This window comes from Myiozetetes cayanensis, unplaced genomic scaffold (assembly GCF_022539395.1).
Source record: "Myiozetetes cayanensis isolate MyiCay16 unplaced genomic scaffold, myiCay2020 scf28, whole genome shotgun sequence".
Classification (NCBI taxonomy): Eukaryota; Metazoa; Chordata; class Aves; order Passeriformes; family Tyrannidae; genus Myiozetetes; species Myiozetetes cayanensis.
The window spans coordinates 4,854,137-4,874,688 of NW_026087499.1; the positions used below are offsets into that span (position 1 = coordinate 4,854,137).

Here is a 20,552-nt window from a genome sequence, read left to right on the forward strand (position 1 = left end):
AATAACAAGAAAAATGTCCTTAGTGTTGTTCCTTAAGTATTTTTTAAAGGCACTTTGCAGAAGGGAGGGAGCACCTCGCTCTGCCTAAATTCCCTTTCCCCCCTCCTTTGCTAAATAAAAGTCTTGTGAAAGCCACAACAGCTCCTGTAACTTTAAACCTGGGCTGAGATCATAATTTTGGTGCTGACCAAACAGCGTGCGGAGGGCGGGCCTGGCTGCTCGTCGAGGACCACCTTGGGCTGCTCCCACCCCTTGGCTAAAGAAAATAACTCCAGCTCCACTCAGTTTTCTCTAACTGTACAGTTATCAGCTGGGAAAGCCTTCCCCCTCTGCAAGTACAGCAGCAAAAGGAATATTTGGAATACCAAAGTCTTTTCTTTGCAGTGATTTCTTTCTGGGATCTCAATTCTCTGCTACCTCTAAAAAAAAATTAATCCCAGTGTGGATCCATCTGGTCCCAGGATTAGGAAAAGCGGCTCTCCAAGCAGATCCAAGATGTTTCTGAAAGTTCCATTCTTCATCCTCGTCCTAGGGAGCGTGCCCCTCGCAGCACTCTCCGAGGAAGGTAAGGACAGACTTTGGTTCCAATCATTTCCAGCCGTTTCCTGCGCTCCGGCAGTGCCTGCGCTCGCTCTCGGGTTGTGGAGCTGCTCTGTCCTGCTTGGAAAACTTCCCGTGGAATTCTTAAGCTCTCAGCTGTGATCTGGCAGGGGCTGAGTTAGGCTCTGCTAGGGAAGGGTTTTCTTTGTGTGTCTACAAGAATTTGAGCCTTCCACGGGGCTTTGCTAAGCCTGGCTTAGCCATGAGCTGTATGTACAAACTAAACCAGGGAGAATTAGCACCTGAGATGTATTTCAAAAGTGTTATGTACCTAATCTTAGAAAAGATTAATCTGGCAAACTATTTCTTTTGAATTTTATAAAAAAAAGAAATGCTTTTAGGTAAAAGAGACTTTTTTTTTTACTGCTTTAGGGGAAGAGTCTGATTTATTAACAGTGAATCAGAATTACCCTGACCATTACTTGATGCCAGGAATATCATTTTGAAATTCAGTCTTTCTGTGTAGTATTGCCATGGAACACATTCCCAGTACCAGTGCTCTAAATACAACAATGTGGAACTCAGCCCATTAGTCTTCCAAAGCATAAATATACCCATCAGACTTGGATTTGGGGACCCAAACTGAAAACAAAAAACTTGACCTGATTTTGGCCTGATAATAATCACTGTCATTCTGCTGGAGAGGATGGGGCTATATCAATATACAGCCTGTCTGGGTGTTGACTTGAGACTTCTAATGGTGTTCTGTGTGTCAGAATAGGAGGCTGAAAGTTTGGAGCTGTGCTTCAGAATTTCACAGAAAATCTAAAATCACACCAAGTTTTTTTCTAGGAAATGGTGGGATATTCTAGGAATTGTTTAAGGACAGCTACCTGAGCCTTAAAAAGCATCAATATTAAATGTACCAAAGTTTAAAGCCATTAGAGATGAGGCAAAGCCACCACTATTTTATAGAATTGCCTTAAGCAGTTTCTAAGATACCAGAATTACAGGTAAAAAAGGTGTTTCATCTCCAGGCTTTTGGGGAATTTTTAAGCATATCTTCTCTCAGCTCTGAGAGAAGGAGTCCAGCTGAAATCCTACTGGTCAGACAAAAAGAAAAGAATAAAAAAAATAGAGTATTTGCTGCTTGCAAGATCCTACCTCTGCTTTATAACCAGCTCTGAACTCCACAGCTGGATCTAGAACATGGTTTACAGCTGTTTAAGACTTTTGGTGTGTTTGGGTTTTATGACTTTTTTCTTCACGTGGAGCCAGTCATTTAGGACAACTTCCAAAGGATACACCTGGAAAATGGGCTCCAGGTGTAAAATAAGCAAATCTTGAGTAGTTAATATGTATTACTGTTGTTTACTGACAAGCATCAGCAATTATGTGTTAGAAGAGAATTGAGGTGGCAGTGCCACCTTCACAATCTGTGCCTGGCTGACAGGGAAAGGGAGAATGCCTGACTTGAACAATCCCTGGTGCATGGATATATCCAGATATCTGAAACTCTGGGGGGACAGTGTGGCCTGAGGGTTTCAGGGGGAAAAAAAAAATCTCCCAATCAGATTCTGATACTTCTTAACCCAATGAGGCCATAAATAAATCTGCAGCTTCCCTTTTCTTACAACTGGGCACTCCAGGTTATGGACTGAGACTGACTCAAGAAAAGCAGCTTTGTTTCGATCAGGGAGTGAATTTCCAATTTCCAGTTTCCAAAAGGATTATTATTATCATTGAATGATTAGCACATACCTTTTTTTGCCCTTCTGTGATCATCATATAAAAACTCAGGCAAGTTATTGGATCAGACCAAACGAGTTGAGATGGAAGTTGGCCTTCACCAGCATCCAAACCAGTGCTTCTCAGAGGCATTTCTTCACCCCAAACCCTTTCCTGTGGTGAAAATATCATTGCAGAGATGGAGATTACTCCAGTGGCTGTCACATAACATGAACAAAACTGAACATGATTGTTAACAAGACACCGCATGTCGCTTGAGCTGTATCAGCTGTCCACGTGCCTGATGTTACCTAGAGGCAAACACTAGATTATATCTCCTTATGCAAGTCAGGTTTATCCCAGGTCATGTTACAATTTGGTTTGGACTGAAAGTAAGCACACTGACAGGATAATTCAGATAACAAGTGTTTATGTGATAAGAAAGGAAATTGAAGTTTACAGTCAGCCATGAAAGACTAAAAAGTTTTCTATGTTTTCAAAATCATAAAAAACCAGAATTGATAAAAATTGATAAAATCACCAGAAAAGTTCTTTTGGAAGAGTTTTGATTTACCCAAACTGTTGCTGTTTCAGTGGCAGAACTATAATAAAGTCAGGCAACTCTAAACTCTCCTGAAAATCAAATTCTGTAACTGCTGACTATAAATAAGATGTACAACCAAGAGGGACAGTCACATTTGACTCAAAAGGGAGCCAGTTTTCTACTAAATAAGCACCACAAAACCTTTCACCCTGCACCATGAATGAGGAGTGCTCTTACATGTGTCCCATATATGCCTCTTGATAATATAAATCTAACTCTGCATGTCCAATACCCAAAACAATTATCCCAAAAAGGGAGAAAATCATCTTGCTGAATCACTATTTGTAGGTCTGCAAATTAGAGGGTCTGTATTTTGCAGTGTCTTTGTGGAAAACCAGCAGAGAGCAGATAAAATTTGCTTTCTCCTCTCTGCTGGGCAAGCAGAGCTTTGCCCATCTCTACCCCAACAGTTAATTTTTGAATCTGTAACTTCACAAACAAGGAAAACAGTCACATTTATTGGCTTACAAGTGGACCTTTCATTAACTCAGGCTGCACAGTAAAACCTGGGAACAGAGAGGCCAGATTCTCCACTCCTGTCATTCAGCAGTTCCCACTGAACCCGTCCATTTACCCCAGATCTAGGACTGTAAATCATCTGGGTGAAAAAATAATAAAGAAAAAAGGCAGTTAAAAACCTAGAGAGCATTTTACTAGATAATAAAAGGCAGTGAAGGAAGGCAGTGTTTCTCCATGTGTCACTTGAGGTGAGCCACAGAAATGCCTCATTCCTGCTGCTGGCCCGGCTGGGGCAGATGGGCTGTCTCAGTGGCACGTTTGTTTTGGTGGTTTGTTTGCTTTTTGTCTGGATGTGGTCAGGGAGCACAGGATGGAACCCAAATGCTGCCACTCCCTGCACCCCCAGGTCTCTCTGCTGTGGCTTCTCAAAGGGCCCCTCTGCTCTGTGTGCCCCCTGAGTGGGGATGAATCCCCCAGCGAAGCACAAAGTGCTGCCCAGCATTTGGGCTGGGGGGTTTGGGAGTGCAGGTGTGCTGGGATGTTCTACAGAGAAACAAAGGAGGAAAAATGAGAGACACAAGCACTGTTGATTCCCAGCTCCCTGTCTCAGAAGCTTGGCCAGAGGCTCTCCAAGGACAGAGAAGCTGATGCTGAGCACATCCTCATGTTGCTTTATGACTTCCTCGTGTTTATTCCATCCTTGTTGATTACAAACACCACAACATCCAGCACAAATTGGATCAGAATAATCCTTTGTGAGGGCATAATTCAGCTGTTACACCACTTTCAGGCAAACATGTGCTCTCTTGAGTAGTGTAGGAGATGCTGCTAAATCTGTAAAGGGAACACACTTAACTCCAAATGGACATTAAAATGGTTTTATGACTATGAATCCCATCCAAATATTAGCTAGCATATTATTAATGCAGGATAAAAGTCAGACTAAACATATTTGAATGGGTCTTGCTTGCTACATGGCAATAAAAGGAGGTATCCAAAAATCACTCTGTGAACAGAATTAACACCCAAGAGTCTCTAGTTCAGTGTTTGGTGGGAGTATTTCAAACAAATGAGCTGAGGAACATGCAAAGGGTCCTGCTGGCAGATACAAGGGGTTAGTAACCTTCAACAAGGCAGCTGTGAATCGTTGTAGCCTCAGAGTTCTGGGGAGGAAGTGATTCAGGGAAAAGATTAGTTTATTACTGTATTAGAGCTCATTTCTTAATTCCCCTCATCTGCATTTACATATCCCAGTACTTGCAGCCACAGATGTTTGCTTTTCTGCTGCACATGTGGAAAATCTGCTGCTCCCTGACACGAAGTTTGGTCCTTCCCTCCTTCCCTGTCAGCCCTGCAGGGGCAGCTCTGTCATCCTGCCACTGACAGGAAGGTGCAAAGCTCACTCACACCTTGACCACAACTCCAACCTCGTTGTCCCAAGGAAACCCTCAGAGAAAACAATTAAACTGTGAGTAAAATTGCCAGCAGGGAACCAGGAGGACAGGGCAGCAGGCATCAATAACAAAGTGGTTTTATCCCACCCTCATGGGATAGCAAGTCTGAGCTCAGTGTACTGAGCAGACAAGAAAGCAGAGGTTGACCCAGCAAAATTCTTAAAAGCATAAATTTGGAATATTCACCTCTAGTTCTGCAAGGAATATTTTAAAGGAATGTCCCATAATGGAGTTAGTCCCTTCCCAGTGCCCTCCAAGGCTTACCAAGGTTCCAGGTTTTCCCCTGGTGGGATGTTTCCCACCTTTGCTTGGGGGTCATTACACACAGCAAACCCTTGAAGAGCAGCTGCTTGAAAAGTTTAAGTCTATTTTGCTTTGCTTTTCTGTCAGTGGAATGCTATAACCTCCAGGAGCCAGGTGATGGACTCGAGGAGCAGCCCAGTGGTTCTTTGCCACTTGGCACCGTGTGTTTAAACCCTGGCTTTGCTCCTTTGGCCGAGGCAGCCCCAGCAATGAAACCCATCTGCAGCAGGGTGTGGTGACCAAAGGAAATGGTGACCAAATTTCTGACCCTTCAGCAAAGCCTTGTCATCACGAGCTACAGGGAATACCTGAGCAAACTCAGTCACACTCCAAATCAGGCTGAGCTAAATCCTGCCTCGTGCTTCATGATCAGTTTGCAGCTTTCCGAAATTCCTGGTGTTTTGTCATCCAGCTTCCTTTGTTACATAAAGCAAACTGTCGGTCTTGGCATAAGGAAAGTGCAGAAGGCACTGCAGGATTTAGGCAGTGCAGACTTTCTCCTGAACAACAAGAGTCTAGACGCTTAAATACACCCCAGGGGATTTCTGATGGGATGAGACATTACTCCAACTTCCAGAAAAATCAACAGAGAAAGAAAATACCCCATACAGGCCAAGGGCACAAAGCTCTCAGGATAATCCAGATATGATTTTGCAGGATACAGATGAGGTACAAATGAGAATTTCAGTGCTCATTAACAAACTTCCCTGCCTTTCTAAAGTCTGAAAATTTTAGCTGGCCAAAGGCTCAAACTTTAAAAGACAAATCCCGGAATCTACTATGTTATATTCTTCAAATCCTCATGTTTTCAAAGCCAGAAAAATTCTGTAGCCTGGATTTGGTGATGTTGAAGCATTTCACAACAAAAGAGACACCTATATGCTTTTTTTCCCCAAAATATCCAAAAATAGAAAAATAATGGAAAACTATTTTCAGACAAAATTCAGCTGATGATGTAGATTTTGGATTCTGGAATACACTCAAATTGAGGATGAAGCCAAATAACAAAAAAATATCCACCCTGACCATTCTATTTGAAAATCACAGAGCTGCTGTATTTAAAAGGCAGATTCCTCACAAATCATATTTTTGTTAAGTCTCCACCATGAGGAATAAAAGTTTTCAATGAACTACAACTGAACTAATTCCAGTGATGAGATACAGACTAAGACTCCCTTTGCTCACGATCCAATGAAGGTCTCTGGGTGAGGAATGCTTCCTCAGGACATAAATGCTGAGTAAAACACAGCCAAAACAGGATGGAGAACACAAAAATCCACACACAGCCCTTCAAACAACACCACTTGGGCTGCAGCAGTTCCGGAAGCAGATCCTGAAAGCCATCAGTCAGCTCCAGATGTTTGCTCAGTTCATCTGCAGCAGGAGGGTGATACCTCCCAAGAGACCCATCCTGTTAAATTCTTTCCCCTGCTTTTCTAGAGCAGCATCCTCCAAAGTAGCTCTTTAGCACAGCTGGATGGGATAAAACGTGATGCTGATAAGACACAGATAAAAATAAACTTGAATTCTAAGATCAAAGCTTTTGTTTGACAGTTAACCTGCTGGTTCCCTTCTTTAGCTGTTACAAATAACTGAGGATGGTTTCCTTTTTATTTTTTTGATAGAAGCAGAGCAAAAGATTATTTTAGTTCTTGCTAGAGGGAATCCTTTCAGGTTTGCCATTTTTATCTCCTGGTCTCTTATCAGAGATGGAAACTCAGTCTATTTGGAGGGCTTCCTATTTCAAGGACTAAGCTTAAACTACAGGTTTACAACTGCCTTTACCCACCAGTTTATTCAGCTTTTTGCCAGGAGAGAAACAAGATCCTGCGACGTTTTTTTCATCTTCAGAAATATCTTTGTTGCTTTTGGAGATACCTGAAAGAAATGCTAATGAACAACAGTTTTACAACTGCCTCTCCTTTCCAACACAACCACTTGTGCTTTGAGAGCAGCCCTGAGAGGTTTCTGGAGTAAACTGTCACTCCAGGCGTGTAAGTAGTGAGCTCATCTTCCCCCTAAGTGGGTCATGGGATGCTTAAGCACGGGAGGGTTTTCAAAGCAGTATTAAACTTTTAAAGACAGCAAATTTTTCTCCTGGTGTGTGCAGCCTGAGAGCAGCTGGGGGCTTTGAACTGAAAGGCTCCCAGCTGGAACTGTGGCAGGAAGGGGTGCAGTGATTAATTCACATGCACAGCAACGCAGAGCTGCAAACAGAGGAGGCCCTGGCGCTCCTTGGAGACAACCCCGGCACTGTGAGGCAATATTTTTATTTACAGCCTCCTCTGAGATAATACTAAGAACACATGCAGAAGCACAACTCAACCCTGACTCTTGCTACAGTTGGCCCACATCAGATGAAACCCAGAAATGACAGGAGCTCACACCCCTGCCACCCCATTTACATTGCCTTTGATGTCAGTGGTGCAGGGCTCGTGCTGGGGACAGGCAAAGAAGCTTCAAGTCCAACAGTTTCTCTCAGTTTCATTTAAATATTTAACTTCTTTGTGCCAAAGCTGTCTAATTTCCAGTTTTCCTTCCCGCTATTCTGATGACAAATTGCCTCCCAGCCTTTCTTTGGGTAATAATTCAGTAGTGTCTGTTTAACCACCACCCAGCCACCTCCACTGTCCACCCAAAATGTACCTGGAAAGACTCCAGGGATTATTCTCCAGCAAATGCAGGACCTCAGCTTGAAAACAGTGTTATACAGATGGGATGGGACTGGGTCAAGACCTTCAGAAGGCAGAAATCAATTCAATCTGAGCTGGGGCAGTTCATGGGAACCACACTCCAGTTAAGCACTACCAAGGGTGACCCAAATCTCAGGTGAGCTGAGTTACCTTCTCCAAGTATTTATCTTTCCCCACAGACCATGAAGGAAGATAAGGGCAAGCAGACCTTTTATTTAGGTGCCTTTATTAAGATTATCTAAATTTAGGCAAGATTAATCTGGGCCACCTCCTTTTGTCAGTCGCTGAGAGGGCAAAGGCACTGAAAATAGATTTTCTACACGTCACTCACGGCCAAGAATCTCCAGGAGTGCCACACAAAGACTAATTATTTTATGTTTCTTTGTGCCAGCCACTGTTTCTCTGCACCTTTGCTGTGTGACACTGTTTGCTTTGCTGCCTTCACCACCAGGCAGTTTTTCAGGGCTGAGAGCCACGCCAGGAGCATAAGCAGCTCCTCCCGATAAGCTGCTTGTTGTTAACATACAAAATTTATTTCACTTTTCTGCTGGGGGATTTTCCCCTGGTAATTGGTTTTCTCCATCTGTGCTTATTTTTCAACTAGTGAATAAAGGATGTTTTTTTTCAGCTCTGACTGGGATTACAAGGTAAACTGATCCATACACGATTCACATTGTTGAGTTCTACTGCTATTTTTTTCCTTAAACTCAACATTTACACGGCCAATATTTCACATCCACTATTACACTCTGAAGTGATTACTTTATAAGCAAAAAATAAGTATTATAAGTAGTGCTATATCTTAAATTCCACTGATGTTTAGGAAGTGTCTAAATATACAACTAAAAGTCAAGCCCACTTTGTGCTTCCTCAACAATATCTGGAGTATTTCAATTAAAAATGACCAAAACACTATTTTTGGCTTTTAACTTGGAGCTGTGATTTACCCTGGCCTCTCCTAATCTTTCTGTGGATTTTTGGTGATTTTTGGGACACTGACTGGTTTAATTAGCCTCTATATTAGGCCTCATGTTGGCATCACATGAATGTACTTTCTTCATCTGCTGCTGCCCAAAGCACTACCTGCACAGCCTTTTGGCTCTGAAATAGAAAGTGTATCTGTGCTCAGGCTTGTAAAGGTACAAAAATACAAAATTCTGTTTACCTGAGTAAACATGGAATTAGAAATCTAAGTTTAGTTCAGTGTTTGGTCTCTTGGCAGTGGGACAAAGCTCTCAGTCTTACATTGGTGGAGATGGATAAAAAATTTCCAGTTTGATTCAGAAAACAGTTTTAGGAGCAAAGGAAAAATATTTGCAAGTTTCCAGTAGAATTCCAATGAGAGTTTTGAGCAAAATCAGATTTTTTTCTCTGTCCTAACTCATTCATCCTTTAAACTGCCAGTGCCTTTTTTCTAAATGAAAGACTGGCTTTTGTATTTGAAATAACACTTGTATTTTAGAAGGGGCAGTTACAAATGAACAAAAGTTAAATGGAACTCACAATTAAAGAACACTCATTTACCAGGGGTATCTGCACAGCTGATCCAAAGTGCTTCTATACTTTTTTTTTTCAATTTTGACTGATATCAAGCAAAATACCCATTCTTACTCATTTCAGTCACAGAACAAAAGCTGATTTCTTGCCTCTGTATCACATACAACACAGGTTTTGTGCATTTAGGTAATAAAGTCTTCCACAAAAAGTATTTGGGCCTAGTCAAACAATTCACATACACTCTAAATTCACATGCAGAGGCGATGAGAACATTTTTAGGTGACTACATACAAAGTGAAATTCGTAGAAACAGAGTCAATTTAACAAAGCCAAACAGGGTGTGAACATTTCTCTGCCATAAAACATTCCAGTGGGACAGTAATTGTCAGTTTTTAAAGGAACTCCTGTGAATTGTTGTCCCTCTCTTGATCTGATTGCTGAGATAAACAGCGGTTCCATGCAAAGTTTGAATCTGGGGAAGGATTTTTTCAGAAGTCCCAAGCATTTTTTTCCCTGAAGGTATTATTATTGTTTAAATTTCAGCCCTGGCATCTGGAATTAGCAGGACCTTTATTCCCAGGCTGCAGCAGGACAGGCAGCCTCACCTGGCTTTGTAAGCACAATCTCCCAAGGCATCTCACACCGCATTCACATCCTCCTCTGCATGTTCCTGATAATTCCAGTTGTCTTCACAGGGCTGTATTTTTCATGTCCTACCTTGTTCCAGCTTGTTTTGCCTCTGAATGAAGTCTGGCTGTGTTTGTAAATAAACAGCATTGTGCGGGCCAAAATGTAAATGTCCATTATACCAAAAAGCCCAGATGACACAGAGGTCTAGAATAAAAAAGGAAGACCTTACATTGTTGCCTAAAACAAACAAAAAAATCAAATTATGGCAGCTAAGCGTTAGCAATGTTAGAAAAACCTCAGGACAGATTTCTGTAGGGGTATTTTCAAACTATAGCTGCCCCCATGAACATTGCTGACAGTTCTAAAAATAAAGGTTGCAGCTGAGACTGAGCTGAAAGATAGGAGAAAGCTCTTACTGTTTTAGAAAATGGAAGATGTTGGAAGTCATTTATCCCAATGGATAAGCTGGAAATCTGGTGACATCACATCCTCTCTGGGAGGGGAGGGAACCTTTCCTTAAAAAAGGAGAAAATCTTTTCTTAGACAAAATGTTAGTAACCAAGATGTTTTAAGTGATGGTATTTAAGCTCTTTGTCCTACTGCTTTGGGCAAGAGTAAAGCAGAATTCAGATTTATTCCAAATAATTTCACAAACCAAAGTGGGGCAGGGACACAGAACAGTGCACAGAGCTCGTGTTTAACAAAGTTTTCGTGTCAAAGTAGCCAGAACAGGTGACTAAAAAGTAAAATCCTGACTCATTTTCTCAAATTTGATTCAGCAAGCTCAGTTCTAGAAGGAGAAGAAAGCACAACGATTGATTTCAGAGACAGAAACGACACGGAATTCGAAGCTCTGCCGACCCTGGTGAGTATAAAATGCCAAATAAAGGTTCCTTTGTGTTACCTGCCTGTTCACTGCCCCTCGCTGCCTCTTCCAATCCAGTGTCTCTCCCTCAGCTTCAGTGGAACCAAACTGACAAACCAGTGTGGAAAAAAAACCCCAAACCACTAAAAAAAGGCAGGGCTGCAATATTCTGCAGTCTCCTTTGGCAGTTCTGCTGAGAGATCATCTCACGTGGAAAAGCCTCCAGCTGGGAAAATAACCCAGCTTGTTTGGTTTGTTTTGGTCACTGTGCACAAGTCAAAGGTGATGGGTGACAGCTGAAAAAGCATCCACAAGATGAGAATGACCAAGGCATTTAAATGTGACCTTCATGCACGTGGACTGAGTGTACTGAGGTTTCCTTGTCCCTCTTTTCCCCCCCCCCAATTCTTGTAGTTGCCCAGCAGACTACACAGTGTAACGAATCTCTTGCAGTTTGGACACCTGATGACCACAGAAAGTGCTTTTGTCCCGGATGGAGACAGTGACAACGCTACCGGTTATGGAGTGAACACAGAGAGCATTGATGGTAAAACACCTTTGCATTTCTATTTTTTTTCCATGTCAAAGTTCTACTGCCATCTAGTAAATAGTATCTGGCAAATTCAGATACTGAGTTTAAGGTGTTCTCTTTATAGATAGGACTGAATATTCCAGCAAATACGCTCAGAGCAAGGTGAAATTTTATCAGCACACGTCAGCCTTAGACAATTAAAATCTGATTTCTGTCTTAATCATAATTATTTTATACCAGATATAAATGCCTTATTGGTCTTAATGTGATCACACCTTTCACTACTAAATATCAGATCAGTCAGTCCCTCAGGTTTTAATTTCTTTCTATTACTTAGGAATTTTTTGTGTTCGTTCTCCCAAGCTTTTAATTTGTTCTCTTCCTATCAAAAGGACAACCTCAAACTGTTGTGATATAGTTGATAAAAGTTTTCCTTGCATGTAGCATTACAAATTGGACTGGAAAACTCTGTACAAAGCAGAGTGAGTAACTGTTCTCTTTCTGGCTTTACAGGTGAACCGAGTGGGGAACCAGAGAAAACTGAAAAAGGTATTAAAGAGAAGCTTTGCTTCAAAAGACAAGGGGGAACATAATTGCCAGGGGATCCCCTTCCAGCAGCCACTGCTTGTGCCCCTTCTATCCCTGAACTGCCTCCCCTGGTTCACCTGCCCCATGTCCACATCCATGTGGAGCCCTCCAGCCCAAAGGCACATCTTCAGGCTGCTGAACTTCCCAAACCTCCAGCCCAAAGGCACATCTTCAGGCTGCTGAACTTCCCAAACCTACTTCAGAACTCCCAAGACAGAAAGGAATTTCCCCAAGGAGTGGGATGCAGCAGGACAGCATCAGTTCTCATATCAGTAGCCTCTTACCAGTGGTCTCCATGAGAAACGTGCTCACATTCCCAACTTCTTCTTTCAGGTGGTCTGGAAACGATTGCACTGGTTGGAATAATCATTGGAATCGTAGTTGCAGTTGGAATCCTGGCAGGAATTGTGATTGCTGTCGTAAGGAAGATGTCAGGCAGGTACTCGTAAGTAAATTGCTGATCAGGCTTTTCCAACAAGCACCATCCTCTGAGTAGGTCCCAGGAATCACCTGGGAAATGTCTGGTGTGCCTGTTTTGACTAAACAATCTATTTTTGGGTTACACGTTGCATTAGACTCAGCAAGAGCTGCATCACAATGTGGGGGAATCTAAAGCCACCAGAAATCAGAAAAAAATTGCCAGATATTGTTATAATATCAAGTGCATGGGGTTTGGAATTACTGTCCTGCACAGAGGTAAAATTATCTACGAGAATTATGACAGGACCAAGCTCTGCAAGTACTGGAAAGCAGCTGAACAACTGGGAGGAGAAATAAAGTGGTGATAGGAAAGATAGAGAGGGAGGAAAAAAGATCATTGGGTAGGGATGGGCAATAAATATCTGCTTGTTGTTTTCCAGGCCCTGAAAAAAGTTGAAACAAGCAGCCATGCCATTCTATGCCAGAAAATACAAGTGCTTCTTATTTTATAAGAACTAAAGACTATTCCTGTATTTGTGTGAGAAGATGATCCATGGAAAATATGGTCAAAGCATTTCAGGTCTATGGGGATCCCACACAGCTCTAAGGACCACCCCCACACTCCCCCTGATTCCAGAGTATGGGACACTTTAAAGGATTTCTACTATCCAGGATTTTACCAGAAGAAAAAGATTTTGCAGTAAGAAAAAAACCCTGCAGCAAACAGATGTACACCTGAAATGGGATTTACAGGTAATACATGCTTGGGTTTTGAGTGCAACCAAAGATTATTTCACATTACATTTTATGCATTTCTTTAAAAAAAAACAACAACAAACAAACCTATCCAGAACATATTCAGAATCTTTTAAGTGTTTTTGGCTGGTTAAGTGCTTGTGGCATGTTCATCTACCACATGATGTATCCAAAAGGAGGAGTTAGCTTCAGAGAGAACTAGTTATTTACAAAGTAAGAAAATACTGGATGTTGGAAGCTGAAATCTTTCCACTTTGATACAGATTTTCTGCTGGTGATAGTTATGTTATTCTGTGGCAAAACAGGGTAGGCCTGGCTGGATCTGACCTACCACCTGAACGCTTGCTCTTCTGACTGTTGCATCAGGAATTTCCTGCCTTCTCTTGTCGCAGAGACGTGCAGGGATTGAAATACACACCCTGAATTAAGGGGTGCTTGGAAAATACCCACTTTTGATGGGTCACTTTAACCAGTTACTCAGCAGCTTTAGAGAAGCTTTTGACTTAGCAAACACAAATTTTTTAATTTGGGAGTGTCTGGTTTTCTAAGGGTGCAGTTGATTTGTTTGACAACACGTGCAAGCCCAGGTCAGAGCGTGGCACTGAGGTACAATGCAGCTTCGCCGTGGCATTTTTAGTGCAGCAGGACCTGAATGCACAGAGCTCAGAGCAAAGGCTTTGCGTGGCAAGTGGTTGCAAGTGCATCAGATTTTCAGAATTTTACAGCCCTTCAGTGTTTGGTGTAAAAATCCTGCTAATCCACAAGGCTGATAATTGCTGAACGTGTCAACTTCTCTGTATTTGCTTTTCTGTTTCTGTCGTGTGCCATGAACTATCCTATCAATCCAAGCTTTGGAAATAAAAATCATAATATAAATTGTCTTACTTTACAGTAATTGTTCTTTGTTTTCTTTGAAGAAATTAAAATATTTTAAACTTCCTTCAATTTTCCTGACTTATTTCGCTACTTGTCTTGTCAGTGCAATGCCTACAACCAATTCATTTGACACTGATAAATGAAACTATAATTCTAAGCTAAACATATGAGAAAAAGTAATTCAGGAGTGTTTAGTTAGTTTTTGAGTTGACAGACTATCTGTGACCATGAGTAATAAGCTTTATCTTCATGTAAAGTCATATGGAAACAGGAAGATTAAAGCTTCTCCTTGTGGCAAAAGAACAGTAATTTCTGTTAGTGTAGATTTAACAATTTCTTGTCTGTACTGGAAACTGCCCCAGAAGATGCATTAATGCCTTCCCAAATGCTTGGCATATGGAATTATGAATTATTCACCCATTGGAGGGAATAGCACAGATGTCACCAGTTTCTTCTGCAGTCACTGCTAACTTGCAAATACCACAAAATCAGAAAGATATTCTTATGCCAGCTCTGAATTTTGGTTGAGCCTGAAGTAACAAGAGAAATTTGAGAAATGTGTGGCACTGGAGCAGACAACCTTTGTGGGCAGTTCTGACTTTTCCTGGATCATAGACAGAACACCAGTCGAAACTCTACTCAAGGACACTTTGCTTTGCTCCTACACCAGAATCTCTCACTCAAAGCCAGTTTAACTTCATACACCAACTACCTAAATGTTCTGGTCTTAACTGTGCCTTTAATAGTCCACTCTCTAGTTTAAGGGAAGTTTTATTCATCTTAGGTAAAAATCAACCCCTAACCAAACAGCCCATGCTCCTCTGAAACATCAGTTGTGGAGACTGAGTATTAAATGTTGTGCTGTTCTAAATCTGAACCTGCAAAAACGTGAAGGAAATTTCCTTCTGATTATCAGCTGGAGTACAGGACACTCAGTGTAGAGTAGAGGAAGCAAGGGTTCTGAAAAATCAGAAGACATCTGTTATTCTGAAAACTTGAAGAAACAGCAACTGCTGCTACAATGGTACATTTAATATTCTGATGATTCATACACCTTGCTGCCTGGAAATCTCAAGCGTAGAACGCTCCAGTCAGCTTCAAGCAAACCTCAAGAAACAATGGCTTGTTCCTTAAAATCTTGTCCCTATTTGTTTTGTATCTATCTGTTACTGAATCCTTAATTTAATTAATCTGTAATTCCATGATACAAATGCCCAGGAAATGCAGACTGAAAATCCACACAGAGCTCTGGATTTCATGTGAAACTCCTGCAGTGTTCTGTGACTGAGCTGTCCTTGCCTTAAAATCCAGCTTGTTTAGGATTTCAAACATAGATTGAACACAACCTATGTAGTTTTTGGTAGAATTTCTGTGGAAGGTGGGATCTTTTCTGCTTTGTGAGGAGTCAGACAGCACATTGTCCCAGGGCAAACCCTTCTGTGAGCTCAAATGAATGATCAGTGGTGGAATCGAGGCCCGAGGTCAGGAGACTTCCTATGCATGAGAACACACGAGGAAACAGCAGCTCCAGACTTTCACCAGCTGGCCAAGTTTGACTTTTATTCACAGGGAACAACACTCAATAAATCAACACTTGCTTTTAACTCACAGCCCTCCCTCCTGATCACACTCATTCCTTTACAGTCACCAACAATAACGTTCCCTTTTGCAGCTTGGCCTTGAGTCATGAATGTGGCTCTCCCAAACAGACAAGCAGGCACCAGGCTTCCTGTGAGAGTGCCAGATGTCACTAAAAAACATCATAAACAGAGCTGTCCCCTTGCATTTGTGTCTGTGGGGAAGACACACAGCAGTTGTGGCCAGGAGAGCAAGCTGATGCATCGATGTTTGTAACAGCTCTGGACATCGACACAGCAATTCCTCCATGAGTTCATTTAAGGCATGTTTTCCCTGTAAGAACAGAAAATGTCAGAAGAATGAATTCAATAAAACCAATAATAATTAAGTTTGCACCATGAAGAATTATGGAGATCAACTTACTCCTATAAATTTAAGAAGTGTTCATTTATAGTTAAACACCAACATGCAGGAGCACTGCAGAATACCACTGCAAATAATCTTAATCACGTCTTACTTCATTCAAAAATAAGTACAACCTGCCCATTAACACCTCTGTCAAGGTTTCAGGCTCAAGTGTGCTGAAGTATCATTCACATGAGAATGGCAAGTTCTGCCTCGGTACACAGATTAAGTGACTTGCAGAGGGTTATAACACAAGTAAGGGAAAAGCCACCAGCCCAGGAATCTTTAAACATTAAAACACTAATCCTGTCACAGCTTCTTATTAGTTCAAATGAAGTGATGTTCAGCAAGTTTTATGGTGAGATCATCCCTAATGTTATTTAGTGTAGGATAGGAACAAAGGACACAGAGCAAAAAAGCAACTCATTGAATGTAGAAGGCCCCTCAGGTCACAAGTGTTCTTGGGTTGCTTTTGATGAAGAACCTTTCCAGCTAAAAATAATTTCTGCTCCACTAGCCTAAGTTTTGCAGTGTAGATGCTACTGAAGCACTGCAATTTGAAACTTAAATCATAACTGGCCTGCAGCACGTCTGAAGACATTGTTATACCTATTTATACTCACCTACTTCACCAGATGAAGTACCAGAATATCCATACCCATCCTTTTGCAGGCAGCTTTTTAAGCTAAAAGATGCACCCCTCTGAGATTCCCAGCATTTTGTTTGGCTTGACAACTTCTGATGGATGCAGAAGGTAACAGGGGATCTGCAACTTGACACCAGGTGCCAAAAGGAGAAGGTTGAATTAGTGCTTTGTCCATTTTTTTACAGCTGCAGAGGGGAGGCATTTCTGGATAAATAAACTGAGCATCTCACTGGCCTTGTGTCTTTGTCCAGGACTTGTGGATTTAGGCTTCAGACCAAACCCACAGGTCCCCCTGCTCTGCAACAAACAGTTGAACTCCCAGCACAAAGATCCCCATTCAATCATGGAGTTTGTTCAGCTCCAGGCTGCAGAAGTCAGATTTTTCAGACTCTGGTAAATGTTAAACTGGCAAATGTCTCAGCAGGCAAGGAGTGCTGCACATTCCACGCATATCCAAAGTTGTGTTCTGTTTCCAGAAAGAAAGTTGGCAGGGATGATTGATTCCAGAGAGTTCAGAATCAAACAGGGCCATCCAGAAAAAAAAAAAAAAGGGAAAAAAAAAGGAAATGGAAGAAGGAAAAATAGAGAACTGCAACACATTGTCTTCACTGACATTTAATATCATTCACATTTTCAGATTGAGCTAAAATTGAGCAATGGATTTGCCAACCTGTGGGGCTACTTCAGATGTTACACCAACATTAGTAGTCAGATAAAGTTGGTGAAGAAATTCTTACAAATGTTACAACCTTATCTTCCAGTAGAAAAGGCAGTAAAAGTGACACATAAGAGTGATACTGATACACCACAGCAACAATTCCAGTAGAGGCCAGGGAAAAATAGAAGCTCCCTCTGTTTTTTGAGGGGGAAAAAAGTAGGAAGGATTAGTTCTATTCTTTGGAGAACTCCTCTTACTTCTTCCTCCTGTGCAGAACATGAAGCTACTGATGCTTTAAGAACATGGATTTTTCTCTACTAACAAAGCCCTTTAACTAATTTTTCCTGATGGCCATCTGGTAATAACTTCAAGGCAATACTGACCAGCAAAAATGACCAACAACTGAGTTATTTAATAATAATTGCTTCCCTCCAGAATGACTAAACATTTTCTAACCAGGCAATTTTAAATGTACTGGTGTTTGTCTCAGGAAATTAGTACTGTATGTCTCACTTGAGCTGGGAAGCAACTCCATTTCCTGCTTTTATGAACCATGTTAATCCTCAAATAACACATTCCTTTGAGTCCTGTGGATATTCTGCCTCATGACATTTGATTCATCCTATGCAGGAAACGGGGAAGGAATGAGTAGGTTCAGCAGGTGTGCTCAGGGGAAAGGAGAGAGGAATGGCAGCTCTTCCTCATTTCCTATCTAGTGGAGGAAGAAACCCCAGAGGAGTCAAAAAAGCAGCGATAACTGAGCATAGTGGAGGAAATAGCAGCTTCCTCCCTGAAGGAATGTCCTCTCCTGTACCAGGCACTGAGGCATTTTGCTGAGAAATAAGGGACAGCCACAACTGTCAGCGTTTCCCTGCCTACACTCCTAAAAACTGGTTAGAGAAAGAGAACTGAGAACTGAGGAAAGTCCACTTGAATTCACAACTCACACAGAGCTTTAGAAAGTACAAGAGATTTTGACCTAAAAGCCAGCCCTTAAAGGCAAGTTGTATATAAAAAAAGTGCAGCAAAGGCTGCCTGTCAAAAAGTAGTGAAAGAATTGACTTGGTGTAAGTTGCTGCATAAAGTTTCCTCTGTGATCCAGACCTGGAATTACCCTGAGCAAACTACTCCTGGCACTAAGATCTGTCTCTTTGCAAGAGACAAAATATTAATGAGATTATGAAAGCATAGATTACTATTAATCACCTCTCACAGGGAGGCAAACTCTGCCATCTGCTCATTTAAACCTGGAAGCGCCGAAGCTGAGAAATGTTTAACTCCTAATTATGACGTTACTCCTTGAAAACAGTTTTCCTGATGAGTTCTTCTACCTCGTTTTGTCATGATTAATAATTAGCTCACTAACACAATAAACATGCTTGATTGAGTGGGAAGCAGCAATAGAAGGGTCTGAGAAGGTGAAGCACGTCTGCATTTCATGCAGAAAACTGAGCAAGGGCCACAAGAATGGCTTGAGATTTCATACACCTGACAGGAAGGAATGTATAAAGAATGTACAAGCAGACTATTAAAATTAAAGACTCCTCGCTGCAGGCTGATGCAGATGCACAGTGACTGCTCTCTCAGTAAGCTGTACCCGAGCCCCAGCTAGTGGTGGGAATGACTGATGGCATTTTTACAGGAGAAAGGAACGTGTTCAGAACAGAGAAAAGCTTCAGATTATTGGCACGTTGTCTCGTAGCCATCAAGCCTGGTTTTATGTTCAAAATGCTTCCAGCAGAAACAAAATTCCATATATTGGTTACCCACAGCATGCCTGCACCATCCACACAGCACCTCAGTGGTTCTGATTGATCCAGCAGCTGGAAGAGGCAGGAATACAGACAGTGATTTGCTGTCTCCACTCTCAGTGCTGTTTCATCCTCTGAGCCAGCTTGTCACAACACAGACTACAGTGACAAGCAAACCATGAGACATTTGAGTAGTGTAAAAGCTAGGACATGGCTTTATTCTTTGAAAAAAATCAGATTTTTATAATGAAACCTGCTACTGGTGCAAAAATGAGCCAGGTTGTAGGAAGCAGAAATAAAAATAAGGGCTGTGGTGGACCCAGAGGTTAGAAAGGCTCACCTAAACCAGCAGCAAAGGAACAGAAATACTTAATAACTGAATATCTGAGCAGTTCAGTCAATTCATCTACCAAAAAGACTTACAGAAAAAGATGATATTATTACCTAAACTCAGAGCTATTAATAACCAGTAACCCAAGCAGTTCAACTGTATCAGTGTTTCAGGGACATTATTAGTGAGAGCCATAACATGCTGTGTTTATAGGGACAACCAGAACAGCACAGAGAGTTATGATAAAAGAGACCTTGTCCCAGTTAACAAGAGAAGAACTGGCCATGCTGGTATCACTGGAGTCCAGTTTCAATGCTGCTGTCAGAGCCTCTGATAAGAAAAATCTTCCCTAGAAATATTTTTTCCTGCCATGGCTCACTAAGATTTTCACACACAAGAAGTTCCTTTTTTTTAAACTCTCTAATATATATTCAGTCAGACATCCAAGATTTACAAAAGAGCTGCTGCTAGTATTTGTTTCTTCTGTGGCCCTGTGTGCTTACACACACCCAGGTAACCTGAAGAGCTAATTCATCATTTTACAGAGCACAATTGCAGCAATATTGATATTTTCAGAATACAAAAACTTAACGGTTCAGAACTTTAATCAGCTAAAGATTTGTAGGCTTCTCTGACCAGTACAAAGTGTAAATTGAAAGTGCAAATCCTCTAGAACACCACCAGATGGTAGATATTCTCAGTGTAAATGCAGGGGAAAAAAGATGACCTCTACACACAAGTAGTGAAAAGTTATAATTTCTGTTATTTGTGATACTTTTGGGAAACTTTATATATTATCTTGAAGGTAGAAAGGTTCATACTCTAGCTAACAGGGTAGGTAGTTTGTTCTATGTTTTCAATTTCCTGTTGTACAGGTATAGGGTTCTAATATCTAAAATGGGAGACTTGATTTTTTTTTTTTTTTAAACAACCCCAAAACTTACAGAGGTGTAACTATTTTAGCTTAATTATAAACTTCAATGTTAATACAATTAAATTAGAATTCATTTAAGCTAATAAGTTAAAGTAGTTTGAACATATTTGAGATTTTCTTACTACTAAAATTATGGGTTTCAAAATTGATTATGGTGTAACTAAAACAACGCTTTATAATATAAATGCATCCCGAGTATTCCAGGTGGGAACATCAGCGTGTCCTGTTATTTCTCAGTCTGCTGTTGTTTGCCAAAGTTAAGCATCACTACAGAGGTGTTCAAATTCACTGTATTAATGTCTTC

General features: G+C 41.3%; 2 protein-coding genes across 5 annotated transcripts in view; both read left to right on the top strand.

Moving 5' to 3' along the window:
• Window positions 1-20,552, top strand: part of TMEM51 (transmembrane protein 51) — a 317,126-nt gene that overhangs the window by 17,323 nt on the left and 279,251 nt on the right. The window lies entirely within an intron of this gene.
• Window positions 269-13,912, top strand: PDPN (podoplanin). 4 transcript variants are annotated; one of them, XM_050322561.1, is made up of 6 exons: window positions 269-565; window positions 10,688-10,773; window positions 11,188-11,320; window positions 11,819-11,854; window positions 12,227-12,338; window positions 12,754-13,912. In XM_050322561.1, the coding sequence occupies exons 1-6, from the start codon at window positions 496-498 to the stop codon at window positions 12,758-12,760; spliced, it is 444 nt and encodes a 147-aa protein (XP_050178518.1). In that variant the 5' UTR covers window positions 269-495; the 3' UTR covers window positions 12,761-13,912. The 4 variants fall into 4 exon arrangements, with proteins under 4 accessions (XP_050178518.1, XP_050178519.1, XP_050178520.1 ...); XM_050322562.1 differs by having other exon boundaries at window positions 12,227-12,332; XM_050322563.1 differs by having other exon boundaries at window positions 11,227-11,320.

Coding starts and splice junctions, on each gene's coding strand:
- PDPN (XM_050322561.1), top strand. CDS start 496: ATGTTTCTGAAAGTTCCATTCTTCATCCTCGTCCTAGGGAGCGTGCCC. Junction 11,321..11,818: donor GAACACAGAGAGCATTGATG/GTAAAACACCTT, acceptor CTGGCTTTACAG/GTGAACCGAGTGGGGAACCA. Junction 11,855..12,226: donor ACCAGAGAAAACTGAAAAAG/GTATTAAAGAGA, acceptor TTCTTCTTTCAG/GTGGTCTGGAAACGATTGCA.